At 43.6% G+C, this 16,769-nt stretch overlaps 1 protein-coding gene across 5 annotated transcripts in view; it reads right to left on the bottom strand.

The window, feature by feature from the left end:
- The window catches only part of MB21D2 (Mab-21 domain containing 2), a 71,809-nt gene extending 55,317 nt beyond the window's left edge, over positions 1 to 16,492 (bottom strand). The window contains exons 1-3 of one of the 5 annotated variants that reach the window (XM_064721243.1): positions 16,443 to 16,492; positions 15,697 to 15,782; positions 2,192 to 2,396 (exon numbers count right to left, since the gene is read on the bottom strand). In XM_064721243.1, the coding sequence (XP_064577313.1) occupies positions 2,192 to 2,396; positions 15,697 to 15,782; positions 16,443 to 16,479 (328 nt within the window). In that variant the 5' untranslated portion in view covers positions 16,480 to 16,492. Of the gene's footprint in view, positions 1 to 2,191; positions 2,403 to 7,092; positions 7,348 to 10,307; positions 10,445 to 10,942; positions 11,004 to 15,696; positions 15,783 to 16,442 lie in introns of those variants that run through there. The other 4 variants (XM_064721245.1, XM_064721244.1, XM_064721247.1 and 1 more) reach the window with 4 other exon arrangements.
- Positions 16,493 to 16,769: the final 277 nt, after the last annotated feature.

The following is a 16,769-nucleotide window of genomic DNA, read 5'->3' as shown; positions in this document are numbered from 1 at the left end:
AAGACAACACAGATGAAAAAGAGTTAATACAAATTAAAAGGAAAGTCTGACCTAGAGGGCAAGCCATGCAGAGTACAAACATCTGAGAATCTTCACAAGGTCTCCTCACCTATCATTCATCCACCAGTGTAATTAAATCAGGAAAGCTATGTTTAATTTTCCTATCATCACCCGACGAGATAAGAGCAGTACGTTTGGGAGAGATCAGGCACAGGGGAAAGAGCTATTTATTAATAAGTTAAATCCTTTTAGATTTAAGAGCCTCTCTTGCTAAGAAGGATCTGATCCACAAACACAACTTCTAGGGTCTAATGCAGGCAAATCAGACATCTCATCTCCATTTCTGTCCTGGGCTCAGTCCTCAATTCTCCTCTTTTATTCAGAAACAAGACTTACTGAAGATTATCAGGTACAACTTAGACAGAAATAAGTTTTTTTATTGAAACCAATGGTTTAGCTATACATTTAGAAATGAAGAATGCTCATCTCCCAGTCATTATATTAAGAAAGACAACCACATTAATTTACATTACTTCTGAACAGCCTAAGGCTCCCTGTTTCATGAACAGCAAGGCATTAGGGTGTATTTGCAGAAATACAAGGCATGCTCCAGTTTATTCTTCTGTCTTTCTTCTATTGCTTTCTCCTATACGAGGCAGGAAGAAAATCTGTGATCCCTGTACCCTGCAAAGACTGTTAATGCTTAAACAGGATCATACAAAGCTTTCTCTGCTTGCTAGCCACAGCAGTTATTGCTCTTTTCTCTCCACTCTTCTTTGCTCCATCCCATCCCGCCATGTTTCCTCAGCCAGTTATTTAAAGCCCTGATTGAAAAATGTATCAGATCATAATGCTGGATGACTTCCACCAGCTCATGTTTTTATGAAAAAAAATCCTACAGGCTTTGAGGCAACCATAGCTTCATCACATCTTTTTTGTTGTTGTTTAGCTGGGAAGGGGGAAATATTTATAACTGCAACTATAAATATACACACTACTGACTTTTCAACTTGTTGTCCTTGTTCTCAGGCTAAATTTAGTCTGCTATATCCTGTCCAGCCCTTGGTGAAAAAGCAATACACACATAAAATTGTGCAAATCCCATACAGTGGGCAATTATACTGATCCAGGTACCTTACAAGATAACCAGTGGGACAGGCAGATTCTCATAACAGAGTGTAGGTGTGTTCATGGCTGTAGAGGAACTGGTCTATCATAGAGACAATCCTTTGAGACAGAAAATAATAATCATTGCAATAGGACAGCTCTGTGTTTCTGGATGAGAAAAGTGATGTAGGTTATTCACAGTGTACATGTAGATCATACACTCGGTTTGTGCCAAGTATGCTTTAAGGGTGTATGTGCACCTCTGAGCTACAAAGAGCCATTCACCGGCCACAGCAGCTGTTTACACAAAAATGCTGAGAGTATGTTTAAGACAATGATTGAAACTTGGACGACTGATTTCAAGGTCTAATCTGCACGTTAAAGAGCATCCTTTTGTACCCTGAAGGCTCTTATTCCTCTGAGTGATTTCTTAGTCAATTCACGGTAAATATTTATCAGAAACTGACTACCTGGAGAATCAGAGCTGTTAGTCATTCTACTGTTACTCTTAAGAAGCCTTAGTCATGCTAGAGCCCAGGTGATTTCCGCAAGGGCCAACACATGCTTCACCCTGGTTTAAGGATCCCAGCCTGAGATTCAAAGTTTCACACAGATGAAGACTCCCCCGCCACAATCTCACTTGCTCCACTCGCTGCGAGTTTTGCAACCTAAGCAAGAAAGGCAGTTCGGGAGATGATCCTGCACAAGCATCCGCCGATCTAACAGCCAAAATAAGCGGTCCAGGAAAAAAAAATTAAAAATCTGTGCTTCCTATGTCTCGACAGTTGGGGGTAAAAACAATAAAGGGCCGGACTCGCCTCGCCTGCAGGCTCGGCGTGTTTCTCGGGCACCGGTCAGCTCTGCGAGCCAGCCTTTCCTCTGTGCTTATAAATACATCGCTGCCAAGGGCTAGTCGGATAGCACAGGAAAAATTAGTTTCCTGGGGGTGAGAGCCGCCCTGCGAGCAGGGACCCCCCAGGCCGACGCGGGGAAAGGCTCCGCTGGTGCCGCACGGCCGGGAGCCCTGCCCGGGGGTCCCCGGCCGGCATCGCCCCCGCCCCGCCCCGCTCGGTCCCTGCCCTACCCAGCATGGAGAAGATGAAGTCCTTGGCCGTGTGGATCTCCAGGGCTCGCTGGTCGTCGTACTCCCTCTGATCGTGCTTGGTGAATTCCTGGATGAGTTTATTTAATTCCTCCACCCTGGCTCCCGATCGGAAATCCAGCTCCGGGAAGGGAGGCTTGCTGGTGGTGCCGGCGGACCCTGCCTTGCTGGCGAGAGGCGCCGCCATCTTCATGCAAAAAAAAAAAAAAAAAAAAAAAAAAGGGAAAGAAAGGGAGAGGGAAAAAAAAAAAAAAAAAGGAAAAAGGAGGGGTTTGCACTGTTGAAATGGAAGAATGCGAGCTGCGGCGCAGCGGCAAGCCCGGGCGCGGGGCTGGCCGCCGGCGCGGAGCCCGGAGCGGCGCCGGCCGCGATCAACAAGCGGCCGCGCGGGCTCGGCCCCCGCCCGCGGCACCGCGGAGCGCGCAGCACAGCTCGGCTCGGCGGGGGCTGCCCGCGCCGGCCGGGCCGCGGGGGGGTGCCAGCTGCCGGCGTCACGGCGGGCGGGTGCTGGGGCTGGAGACACGCCGCTGGCTCGGGATAACATTCTCTCTCTCCTTTTTTTTTTTTTTTTAAATTTAAATTTATTTTAAACTTCAGCAAAAGCCTTGTCCTGAAAGTGGATTAATAACTGGTTATGAACTCTGCTATTCCATATCCCCAAAGCATTCTGTGTTTATCACTTTTTAGTTTCTTACGCTACCTTGAGGGTTGATTTACATATACATATATGTATATGTATAAGAAATTAATTTATGGTATGTCCTAGGAGAAATGATCAAGATAAAGTATAGCAACTCCTGCGCTTGAACCAACCCTGTCTCGAAGCTCCTGGGAGCCACATAGACAAAGGAAAGGAGGGGAAATGGGATCTCGGAAGACTTGCCTGAGGTCAAGTAGCCTGCGGCAAGGAGCCCAGACCTCTCATCATCATCCATTTCTCCCATCGACAAGACTACACCCTTTCCTTCTGTATGTAATTTTAATGCCTTCTAACTTTTCAACCTGCATTGGCTTTTCTCCCTTTAGCCTGATCTTCTGTGCCTTGACCCATCATTGAACATATACAGCACTATCCATTACATGTATTAGTGCATCCACTGGAAGAACTGTCTGTCTTTCTGCCCAGGGAGCATACAAATACATTGTTTTTGTCTTCTGTAGGGCATTTAGATGCCATGGATGTAAACTGCTTGGATATGTATTATCCTCTCAAGATTCTTGGCAGGAAACAAAGCTTTCAGCTCAGTCTCAGACTATGATAAAATATGTCTACCAAAATCAGGCATGAGCATTTGGATAAATAGTTGGAAGGCGAAACTAAGCTCAGTGTGAAGAGGTTACAGGCTGGTGTGCCTGATACATTGTAAATACAGATGCCAGTCTTTAAACCTGAGCTTCGGGATGTTGCCTAGCTCCTCTGAATCATTGCCTTGATCTGAAATTCATCAGAAGGGTAGGTTTGGACCCTGTAAGAGAAACCACAGACCATTCAAGCAGAACACCTGGTGCCTCTGGCTTTGTCCTGTGGCCACTGATAGATACCGTTTTGGGCACTGATATGCTCATTATCTAAGAAATTATGTCCCAGAGGTACAGGCAGGACTGTGTGTGTGTGCACATGCCCTCTGCTGGGTACACGGGCCCTGTTGTGCTCAGACGCTGCTCACAGCTGACTGACACACATCGACTTCATTCACCATCGGAGCCTTGGTGATCAGCTGCCTTGTCACATGAACCTCTGACTAGCGCCTTGTCTGACTTTGACCAACCACCTCTCCTCTTCCTCCCTCCCCAGCAAAGCCTACAGAAAAATAAAATAAAAAAAAAAAAATCCAATTAACTGATGGCAGTAGCACCATGCAGGATCTGACTTGCAGAAGAGCAATTAGCAGTGTGCAGTGTGGGCGGCCTGCCCTGGGGGATTAGTTCTGCTAGCCCGGCTCAGCCCATGTCCTCCACTCCAGGCTGCTGCGGTCGCTGCCTGTCTGAGCTCTCTCGCCTCCTGCCCCTGCCAGGGTTTGGGAGCCCTGGTGCTGTTTCCCTGCAGCGTTTCTTGCCGGGGTGACAATCTCATACAGGCGGACAGCTCCCTCTGGTGATGATGCTGCTCCCACAGAAGTCACAGTAGCTCCTGAGCCCCAAGCCACTTCAAGACCAACCCTGTCCGTCTCTGAACACCTCTAAGTCTCCTGCGTGCCTGTCATAACCATTTTAGCTGTGTGGGTCTCCTTGTTTCCCTTTCACGTGGTGCAAACCTCCAGCAGCTCTGCCGCATGCATCACGGGCACCACTTGGGCAGAGCAGACAGATCTTTTTATACCAGTTACAGTTTTCATCCCCAATCCTCTTGCTTCATCTTTTTCAAGCTGATGACCTCCACAAGCTTCATGGACCAGATAGCTTTCTTCCCTAACCATATTCTATTTGCTGCATCATATTTCAATACTAGAAGTTCCAGTCATTTCTTTATGAGCATTTTGTCTCAGATTCTATCTTTCAATGGACCTCCAAATGGTCCTGTCAACTCTCCACCCACATCAACCACAGACTTACATTATCATTTTCCTCCCTCTTCATTTAACAGGTCTAAATCCCATTCAGTGACAACTTCGTAGCTAGCTTTCATTGCCTGAATTCACTAAGCACCTGTGGAAAACATGAAGTTCTTCAGGAACAGCTAACACCAGAAGCAATGGTGATTTCATTTTGTCTTTTTTAATGACACCTCTACTTGAAGTTATAGTCACCTTCATACTTAGAGAAAATTTCCATTATACTAGGCTCATAGCTGCTCCATGCTTTTTGTTCATATGATTTGTTTTATTCCTGGTACCATGCATAATTCAGAAATTGCTCAGATCCAAAAATTTGCTTCATTCAGTGTCTGAGCTCAAACCAAGACTGCTCACCAAGAGCAGCATCAAACAAACAGCTTTAATTTTCTTCAAAAGTCCCTGACAGGTACTGCAACCCTCTACCTCACCTCAGTGCTAAGATAAATTTTGCTTCATGAAAAGCAGTTGTACTTATAAAAGATCTTTCTTACCACCTTCTCTAGAAACCTTTGAATGGGCTTGGATTCCTCGGTGGCAAGTGGGATCTGCCTCACCATCATGTGCTTGTTAATACCCTTGAAACTGCATCAGCTTGCAATTTTACCTCATCACATCAGTGTAATTTAAGATCTCTGAATAAATACACAGTTAATTCAAGTCTTACGTAAATCAAGCACTGGGGATTACTTGAGCAAATAAATGAGAATGAGATTGCAAATAGTGTTGGCCCAGAGTTTTCTACCAAATCTTTTTTCTTTCTGAAATTGAACTCTTTTTGGAAAAAATGCAACATCCTCAAAGCTCCTCTTGTGAGCATTATCTGGGACTAGGAAGGAACCTATAGCCTCTGTTATGCTGGCCCCAGGAATTGCCAGCGAGGACTTGACTTTATTTGGGATAGGGATTGAAAACCTGGATTACTAAACTGCTTCTCACCAGCACTAGAATCTGTGCTCTCCCTCTCATATTCACCCTTTATTTCTCCCATGTGTTCTCTCTTTCCTTCAAACAGCCTTCCTATTTTTTCCTCCTTCAAAATAGACTTCCTCTTCCTTTTTTCTGCAGAACAGATACCCTCTTTCCAGTCCCACTTCCAGCATTCAGAAATACAACATGCCACAGAGAAATTATGTGAAAGAGAAGAAATAGCTATTCTCACTTCTGTAGCATGACCTGGGACCTCAAAAAGCTTTTCACACTTGAATAGGCTGGCTCAAAAAAACTGCTGGATAGCAAGTGAGTATTAATACCATCATCCTAAGACTGGCAAAACAGTACTGCAGTAGCAATGAAGAGCAATTGGCCCAGGGTACCAAGGGAGATAGACCAGGCAACTCATGGCCTGATGCTCAGTGCATTTAGGTGCTGTAAACTGTAGAGGGAATTAATTGGAGCAAGATCCAGAAATAAGATGGAGCCTGATATACATCATCTTAGAATATTTCGCTGCAGTTGGTAATTAGTGCATGATGAAAAATGAGCTAAATTCATCCCTCATTTCATGGAAATTGTACCCAGTTTTTAAAATTTCAAAGTAGACTCCAGAAAGACCTCCCTTTTCTGTACTTAGCAAAGCAGCAGCTGTAGCTCAAAGCTTCATGTGGCATGGGACTTTCACCAGGAACAAAATTGCTGACTGGAAGTGCTCTATTTTCTCCATCTGGTGGCTGCAATTTCTGCTTTGTATTATTGCAGTACCTTCTAAGCTGTTCAAGAGTCCTTTGTGCCTTGTGCTGCACAAACCTGGTCCTGGCCTATAGAACAGGCTGTCTGTGCAGATAAGAAGAGTGACAGAGCAGGGAAATGAGCTGCTCACATGGAGAGAGTCGTTCAGTGGCAGACCAAGGATCCTGCTGTGCCATCTTCCTCCCTCTCCTTCACTGGCTTGGCACTCAGCTGTGCTCTTCCTATTGATAGCTGGATCCTGGCCAAGACTTCTCCCTTTTCTTCTGCCTGTACACTTTCTCTGTGGGACCTCAATTCCCAGGTCTGCACCAGTCCCAGTAGGAAGGAGCCCAGAGAAGCACCTGTGGATGCTTCTCTAAATGTGAAACCTGGTTTCACATCATTCAGGACCTCACTTTCATTGAGGTGGTGATATCCTAGTGTACTGCAGCTGCTTCACCGCTCTTCAGATCTTTCCCTCCATAGCAGTCCCTTGTCTGGTTCTGTAGCAAGGCTTTTTTGGGACTCCTGGACAAAACTGGAATGTCACAGAATATCATGATGTAACCAAAGCACTCCTTGTGCTTCATTGTGCCAGGTTTTTCCTTCCTTCTGATGCCAGAATTTTATACACAGCAAAAATATCTTCAAAACAGCACTTACAGGTAGCTGTCTTCAGGCATCACAAGGCTGGAATCTGCAAAATCTGGGTTTAGCGCAGACTCAGGGCACACAGGATCTTTCAGATGAAGTCTGGACTCAGGACATGTCCCTGGCTGTGCTTGTCAAATTATGTGCTTTAAAGGGGCAAGAGTTTGAGGAACTGCAGTCACAGAGCCCCATCAGCACTTCCAGACTCTGGAGATCTGGAACTGGCAAGGAATTTGGCTCCTGTGTTGTATTCATGGTTCCCTCTTTATTTCTCCTGTTTTTAGGGTAAAATCAGCTCAATTCTAATAACTCATGCCACCTGGAGCTGTCTCCACATGGGACATGTGTGGTCACAACTATTAAATTTGTCAGCCAAACTAGCAAGGATTATACTCAGCTGTGTCCCTCTTCAAACACCTAGTGTCCCCCAGGTGTCTCCCAGAGAAAATGACAAGCTCTGCTTCCTCCTTATTCCCCCTCCAGGAACAACAAATTTTGTGTCTGGAGCTAAAAAATCTGCATGATGTACAGGCACAATCTCAATATGCCAAGGGTTATGTCAGGCCAATAGCATCCAGCACACACCACAATCTTCATACAGTTTTAAAAAGGTGTGTGTTGCTTCCTTGACAGACTTAAAATTCTTCTCTAGATTAAAAAAAAAGAAAAAAAAGCCTTCCCCTGTGAAGAGTTGTGATCTGCATCCTGTCAGCAGAACACAGCATCGAGCTGTCCGCGTGGCAGCAGAGCTGTGCTCATTAAAATTTTTTGAAACAATAGCATTGCATCTGTCACAGCCAGCCTCAAAGTACCCATACTCAGGATGCTTAAAACATTTTCTAAAAGAAGAGCAGATGCTTTTAAGTAAGGTTCTAAGAAGCAAACTCCTGATTCTCAACCAGCTTCAGACAACAGCTACTGAAAGTCCCCAGGTGGATCATTTACTATTTTTGCCTCAGTGTTTTGTTTTTTTTTTTTTTGTCTTTTACTTAGGTGAAAATACACTAGTGATGTGTTAATCTCATTATTGTAAAGTGTCATTAGATTGTAGCCCGGGACTTTTGAAATTGATCTGAAAAACTTCATCGTCTCTAAGTGGGCTGGCTCAGGACCTCTGCAAGCAATGTTTGTATAGATTTCTGCTGCTCATTTCCTGGATTTATGTTAATTTTCTGTCATTAAATTTATTTTGAAATTGGGATTTTCTCAAGCAGTAAAATTTGGATTCATATCTGAGCAGTGCTTTGCATTGCAGTGCTGAACTGGAGCTCATGCTTTGGTACAGGGATATGACCAGAACATTAAATCCCTCACCCATGTGCAAATTTCTCCTACATGGAGAGGATACAGATTTGGTGTTTGGGTTTGGTTCCATATGTAATAAATAAATGTTGGTGGGGCAGTTTGGGAAACACAAACAGTATGACATGCTCCCTTACACATCTATATGCATTATGTATAGCTTGTCTACTCACTGCTGTTGTTCATTTGTAGCTAATTGCTTGTATTACAATAACAGCAAAACCCACAAATTACAATCAGGGCTCTATTGTACAGGAAACCAGATATAAATACAATGAAGAAGTGGTCATTAGCACTTCTGTTTCATTTCCTTGTGTGCTCAGAGACCTCACTCAGTGACTTTCTTCCTATCCAGGAGCTCAGAAATGTTCCCAGTGGGTCTGTGCCTGCAGTGATGTACAGACCACCAGACCCAATTACACCATTTCTTGAGACACCCCTCTGCTCACAACCTGACTACCAGCAGCAGTTTAAATTTCACATCATATTCTGCAGCTCTTGAGCAGATTTCAACACAGCACTTTACATGCAAACTCAGTAAAATAGCAACTGTGATGCAGACATACCTGCTACCTCTTTGGAGCAGTCTCATCATCATTTCTTACTTCAAATCCCATTGTGTAGTGGCCACAGCTGAAAAATGGCTGTAGCTGTAAAAGATGGCTATTTCTCCAAGTTCGAAAACAAGAAACACTCCAACACCCAGACTCTTTCCTATGAAGAACACACTTCTTACTAGTGGTCATAAGAGTGTGGGGAAAATAGAGGTTTGCAGGAAATGCTACAATTCCCTGTGGCAGCATCCACACAAAGAGGAAACCTCCCTTGGTCACATGTTTAAAGCCCAAAGTCTCTTTCTTCTGCCTTTCCCAACGTTATGCTTCCTGTTAGAATATCCCAATCTGTAAATGACTATGAAACCACACTGACATATCAATTTCCTTTTGATTAGCATGAAGATTTACTAGTTTTCTTCATGTCTTTTAATAAAAATACATTAACATAAAATGAAATTCAGGAAGCCTGAGCTCTGTACTGTTTTTAACTGCCCTGTTTCACTAAAAAAATCTCTCTGCATCTGGCCACTGCTGGCAGATTTTTAAGAGCTCATTTTTTGTGCTGTTGAGAAGAAGCTTTCAGCACAGCTTTGGCTGATGTATGGGTTCATATCTGAGAAAGGGAAAATCTGAGATGGATAAACAAAAAGCAGGAACAATCTATAATAACAACAAAAAATATTCTCCTGTAATTCTAGTGACAGCCTGAAAATATGTTAGATAAAACATTTTAGAGATCTATAATAATGAGTAGGAGTTTGTGTCCTGAACACAGGACTTGTCTGTCTGCCAAGACAGACAATTGCAAATGAAAAATAATGGAAGAATGGGAGGGGAGGAAAGGAAGGAAAGATAAGGAAAATCAAGATAATTGTGCTTTTCATGAAAGGCATTAAAGAGACAGGACTTGGTCAGATCTGCAACACACATGAATGGTTTTTCTAGCTTTAGTTCAACTTATAAATCTAGTAACTAACATAATCTGTTTTCCACTTCCAGTACTGAGCATGCTGTTTTCTGCTTTCTGGAATGATCTGTATTTATTCTTAAGTGTTTTATTTTAGCAGCTGGCATGTGAGTATCTGCAATATAAGTGGATTCCTGGAAAATGAAAAGCACCTTTTAGTCTGAGATTAGCAAACACCTTTTGTCATGTGGACTTTAAACACATGGGTATGCAGTGTTGGGATACCTGGCACAGGTATGCAATGTTGGGACAGCTTTGTAACATTTTCCTAATTTAATTTCTCTCAAAAAGCCCCTCAGTATCGTTCAGTACTAGAATCTCTCTGACTCCTGTGTGAAATCTTGGCATGTTGTCACCTGGAAAGTCACCTAAAGTCATTGTGTTTCCTCTTCTATCCTCACCTTTTTTGCAGAAACAAGCAAAATCTGAAGTTGCCGTTGACATTCTTCTTCCATTTTACCTGCTGGGCACTTTTAAGGGGTGATTGAAGATGGATGCCTAGACTTTTTCTGTGACTTCTCTTGTTCCCAGATCTGCAAACTTTGCATGTGGCAGCCTTAGCTGTACTGCTTAAACCCAGAGTAACTCTGGCAGCACACTTTGGAGTCAGGCACCATTCAGCATATTCCTCACCACATGGTGAAGTAAAAACTCTGTTGAATAGCACACAGCTACACTCAGCAAGGTCTTTTCCTTCAAGGTCATATAAGAAAAGAGCAAAAGCAGCGAGCATAAACCAAAAAAAGGAACAGAAAATCCCGTCAGAAATGGAAAACTCTCAAAGCAGATACTGTATGGCTCTTACTGCTGACCAGGGGAATGGAAGAGGTGCTTGGTATCACTCCCAAATACACAAAGCACCTGACAGTGCCCCACCACGCTGCCATTGCAAGCATCTCTCAGATGCTTCAGCATGTTAACAGGGAGACCAGATCTGTGTAGCAAACCACTGCACAACTGAGACAGTTTTCCCTAATGTTGTCATCTTCTTGCAGGGGTTCCATACTGTTGTCTCCTTATCACAAAGGTTTCATACCTTCTTGGTGTTTCTCATGGGCATCTCCTCACAGCACTGACTTTTTCACAAAGAAAGCAACTAACTCCATTTCCCTGCTTACCCAGCCACCCCACTCTGCTTCTCATTGGTTACAGCTGTGGCCTGTAAAGTCAGACCTAATCTTTGATAATTGGCCCAGCTGCAACTCTTTAGGGGTAAGATCACTTTCTACACTATCTTTATTTCCTTATATTCTATTGCCCTACACCCTAATTCCCTTGATGTCTGTGTGGTGGAAGTGAGGGTGCAGCGCAGGGTTCAGGGAGCCCTTTTCTGTCAGTTCAACAAGTACTAGGAGAGGAAGAAACAGGTGGTGTACAGCACAGTCTGCTCAGGAGGGAGCTGGGATTGCAGCTGAAAGACCTGGCTGCTGCTCAGCTGAAGAAGTAAACAAGGAATTGATCAATTATTGCTATATTACATGTGCAAACATGGATCCTTGCATGCAAGCTTTCAGGCTATGATCAAATTCCACTGTCAATGTACTGTGTTAGTTTAGGGACCTGTAATACAAAGTAAAGCTCTTTGCATCTCCCTAAAGCTGCAGAGTTTAGCTGGGAACAAGGGTCTGCCAACAGTAACTCCATGCATGATGACAACCTTAACTTGTTTCTGCCTTCCTTGGCTATGTGATGCATTTTCACAGGGTTACAAAGATGGTGTCCTGTAATTTCATGCAGTCCTTTTTCCCAGAAACCAGATCTCTGATCTCTGCTATTTTTGCCCTTCTTACTCTAATGAGTGTGCATTATAAACAAAGGTGAACAGCATAATAGAACCCCCTGGAAATATTTGTAAATAAAAGGCTTTTAGAAACCTTTTATAGGGAAGACCTATAGACATTAATAGATAGTGAACACTTTTCTAGAGGCATTGTTATTCCACTAGTCTATACAATTCAATAGCAAATTATATTCTTGCTATCAAATCCCAAAGGATGATTCAGAAAACCATTACAAAGGATCTAATTCTCTGTAATTTTCTGCAGTAATTAAGATAAAAGCCTTTCAGGGTCTCCTCTATTACAGTGCATGGGATTTTTCCACAGGAAAACAAATGATTAGTTTAAATTCCCCCTGGTTACTTGAGCAGAGTAAAGCCAGTAAATAATGAAGGTTTATTAAGATAAAATTTCCTTGCATTTCTGTGGGAAATTCAGTTAATTTCAGGAGACAATGAGGGCCAAGGATTATGCTCCCTGTATGTGATTTTATAACAGGACATCAAACTCCCCCTTCTGCTAGAGTCAAAGAGTCTCAGTGATTTTGCCACCTTTTCCATTTGGGCTGGCAGGGAAGGGGTGCTCTGTGGAGGCATTGCACACAGCAGCAGGTGCCATTCCAATAACACAGGGAGGCTCAGTGTAGCAGAGAGCTCAGGGCTCAGAGCCCTGGCACATCTGGCACACACTGAGTGCTAATTGAAACACCACTCGTGTTTTCCCCTTGTGTGCTTGGAAAGCTATCTGAGGACAGAGACAGGGATCTAGAATGTAGTACTGAGTTCCTGTCTCCACATTTGCTGCCCCAGGAGAGGCACTAATGACCTCTGCAGGGAGCTCAATGCAGAGTCTTAGGAAGAGGTCACACATAGAAGAGAAGAATGAGACGTAAAAGCCATGGTGACATATAGTAGAGCTTAAAGGCAAATATCACTCCACTGCTATGCTTTGTTGGAACTCCCTTTGTGAGGCTGTGACCTATACTTTGGACTACATATAGCTGAGGTCAGACCTCTGTGAAATCCTGACCTTGATGACAACAATAAGAGCATTTTCACTGACTTCTCTGGGTTTCTGGTGTGAGATTTGTCCATAGCTCTAACTTAAGTGTGGTCCAGGAAGTGCCCTCTCTGCCCATCCTAATGGCTTTTCCTCCAGCCTCCTCCAGTCCACCCTTCTCCTCCACCACTCTTTGAGGCTGACAGTGAAGAGTCCACAGTAAAATGACTACAGTAATAGCTTCTACTGTGTGGCATTTCTCATTCCCAGATCCTTTCAGAACCAAGTGCTTTAATATCACTGGCCTTTTACATGCAGCTTATAGCCAGTTCTTCCTTGGAGAAGCCAGAGCCAAAGCTGGTATAGAATAGAGCACTTTGGATTTAGTTGTCTTCACTAAGTCTTATACCTGTATCTTTCCCTATTTCATGACCTGCCTCCCAGACACAGGGGAGAAAATCTATTCCTGTGAAAGGAAGTATTCCTGTTTCCAGGAGCGAGGGTAGGCCCCAGCTGATTATACAAAAAGGTCATTGGGGGCTAGTAGGTCTGAGAGAAATCATCCCTTACCTTAGCAAAGGATGAAAGCCTGCAGAAAAATGGCTTATCAAAGATGTTCATCACCTCTGCTTCCCAGTGGGCATTTGGAGGTGTTGGGTGCACTCATCAGTTGCAGGACTTCCTGCTGGAATTGCTGCGTCAATTAGCCACATGAAAGTTGTCATCCTGCTCTCTCTACTTCAAACAGATCTTTCCTTTCAGTATGTGGTGCTCTCTTCATCTTTATTCCAGAGTTATCTATTTCATCTGGTGGCACTTTGCAAAATTTCCTGACCTTGATGCTTATTTTGCCTCTGTGTACCAAAGTGTGACTTTGATTACGTCACTGTCCCAACCCTCTGAGTCCTCGCCACTTATCAGTAAGCTTAGACTAAGTTGCAATAGGTTCAGAAACAAATGACTTGGAAGATATATCTTCACTCCAACACAGACCCCTTCCTATGTGGAGTGTTTGAGCTTATCAGTGGGCATTACAGAAGAAGGGGGCATTGCAGAAGAAGCCTGTCAGCAGTGTAGCAGGTGAATGATCTTTAAGTGGATGGCCGAGCTTAAGGAGGAAGTAGAAAGACTAAGGAGTATTAGGGAAAGTGAAACAGATTGGTAGGGTTCTGCCCTTCCATCCTTGAGGGAGGCCCACCAGGAGTCAGAGGACTCCCATGCCAGGCAGTAGGAGGACATCTGGTGGATGAGAGGGAGTGGAAATGGATCCCTACTCAGAGAGGTGATAAAAATTCCTTCCAATCCCCATCACCTACCCAGGTGCCACTTCAGAATAGGTATGAGGCCCTGGATCTAGAGGGACAGATAGATGACATAGAAGAAAATTATCTGCGAGCCTCTCAATTACACTTCATCTGTCAGATGGATCACCACCTCTAATAGTAAAAAGCTAAGAAGGGTTGTCATAGTGGGTGACTCCCTTCTGAGGGGGACAGAGGGCCCCTCACATGCTGGGTTCAAAACTGGCTGGCTCCAGAGTTTTCAGGGGACTTGTTTTATCTAGCTGTACAGACACCTATTCAGCTGCAGCCAAACCATAATAAATAATTTCCTGCTATTTTTACAGACAGGTGTTTTGTTCCTATGTGACAGTGAGTCCCCACATTTTCAAAAGCCTTCTGCCCATAAGTGATGTTTGCCTTAGTGTACAGTGCAAGCATACAAGGGCTCCCTCAGTACTCTTCAATGAGATTTTTGCTGCACACATCTTTTAGCAGCCCCTTTACATGAATGAATTTTATACAAACAAAATAGTTTCAAGATTCTGAGCTGAAAAGCACTGTGTAGGTGCCTAGGGTTATTTTCAATTAACAATATCTAATTCCAAGCACACCATGAATCACATTTTTCTTCTCTCTTTAGAGCCAACATGTTAATCCTTTGAAACAAAAATGGCTGCATTTTAATGAGAGTTTAAAGGGGTGAAAGTTCTGCTCTAGTACACTGAGCATAATAGAATATTTTCATGATGTATATCTTCCATCCACTCACTTTAATTTTCAGAATAATATTTGGAGAGCAGCCTGTTTTATCTCTGGGCTCCCCTCATTCACTCCACTTAGCTTTCACTGTGTGTATTATAGTTAATTTGAAGTTGATATTTGCTTTTCCTTGTGGGCATGAGGTTACAATAACACCAAAAAGATTAGAGTGTTGTCCTCTCCAGACTGGCTTGCATGACATATCTCAGAGAAGTATTAATTATAATGGTGGTTTTACACTCTCTTTCCTGGTATTAAAACATAAGAATTCTTTCTTGGATTAAGTCCTGAGCTGAAGACATGGATATTAGCACAAGAAAGCCTTCCAGCGTCTGGCACAGACCCCATGTGGGTCTGCAGTGGGCTGGCTCATGTCTGTCCTTTAGTAATGGTGAAGCACTGTAAAGCAGCAGGCAAGACCACCAGTAAGGGTAGGATAGAAGTTGGAAGCTAAGAAGGAAATTTCCTATCCCATTCATGCGAGGCCAATACCTTGTCCACAACTCCTCTGTACTGTGATTTTGTGGCTTTTATAACCTGGCTCTCTGTTTCTTTAGCCAGCATTCAAGCCAAGAGTGTGGGGAGAAATGAGGTGTCTAAAAATACCTCTGTGTGCCCTTTCCCCCCTTTGTGCTCAGCTCTAGAGCTGAGAAGTCCAGGTAGATGTTTATATTGCAGATGGGGAGGGGTCGAAGTGCCCATGCGGAAGGTTTTTCCAAAGACTTATTTCTTATCCCCAGAGCTCTGAGCTGAGGTAGGTGAAGCAGGTGGATGACACCAGACACTGGCTGTGAGCCCAGTGTGATCAATTCAGTGCAGAGGTTTGTGTTTCCCACTGATGTATAGACAGCTACAATCTTACTTCAAACAGCATTTTGAGCTGGGTAAAACTGGCTTCTTCATTTTATGGGAAAAAGGAGATTGGAGGAAGCCTGTATAACATTACTTCAAGTCTTGAAGAAAAAGCTTACCTTTAGGCAGAAAGTCAAACTGCATGAATTGGGCATCTCACAACTTCCTTTGATTGCTCTGATCAGGGCATGTAAACAACATGCTGCTAGAGGAGAAGAAAAGGAAGACTTTAAGTAGGAAGAAAAAAGGCTCTAACAGCTGCTCAGAAATTAGTAAAATAGACACAAAAAACCAGCAAAATATTTTGGGTAAAACTACAACAAATCATCCTTTTGGCCAACCCAGCCCAGGTACTGAGCTGCTACCCAGTGCAGTGTTTGTGAGACGAGCAGAGGGGGGCAGATCCATAGGGCAGAGTCGCTGTGAAACTGGATAGACAGGTGGCTGACCATGTTTTGGCTGCAGTGCTCAGTGGCTGGTGTCTCTACCTATCCGTGCTCTCTGCAGGTAATTTAGCTCCTGACTTCTCAAGCTATCATTTCTCAGTTCTGTTCAGTTACTGTCAATGAACTGTGACTTTTTAGTTTGCTTTTTAAGTATATGTACTCAACTTCCAGCAGGAAATGTGTAATAGAAGCTGTGCCTGCATCATGCCAGGAACCTGACACCGTAGGCTATGTATGAAAGTCAAAAGGTTGGTCAGTCAGTCAGTTTCTGTCCATCTCTGTAACAACAGCACATTTTTACTGTAAAATCTGGAGAGCTGTCATCAGTTTTCCCCATAGAGACCCCTACAGTGAAAATGTCATGGGTAAGATAAATTTCATTTTCTTGCTGGCAGATTTCCCTAACTACTCCAATTTACCTTTTCTAACCAGCCTACAATATGTTGGGTATTCCATGCAGTGTGGCTTCCTCAAGCAGATCTATGAGCCTGCAACAGTAAAGAAGTTTTAAGTTGTTTATTTGTCTGCTTGAGTATCCTTCATCCCAGAAAGGAACAGTCAGCACTGATGCATTCTTCAGTGAAAGTGGAGGGTGAAAAGAGGCCTCCAAATTTAAAATACAATTTTGTGTGTGCTAACCCTTGCAGATGCAAGAATTTCTACCTGCCTGGTTACCAAAATTAGGGGTAGGATGAACTGCAGCTATAATGATGAAGTAGATAATGACAACAAAAGAGCTACTGCCA

This window comes from Zonotrichia leucophrys, chromosome 9 (genome assembly GCF_028769735.1).
Source record: "Zonotrichia leucophrys gambelii isolate GWCS_2022_RI chromosome 9, RI_Zleu_2.0, whole genome shotgun sequence".
NCBI classification, from domain to species: Eukaryota; Metazoa; Chordata; class Aves; order Passeriformes; family Passerellidae; genus Zonotrichia; species Zonotrichia leucophrys.
The sequence above is the reverse complement of the archived record's forward strand: the minus strand, read 5'-3'. Positions and strand labels throughout refer to the sequence as shown.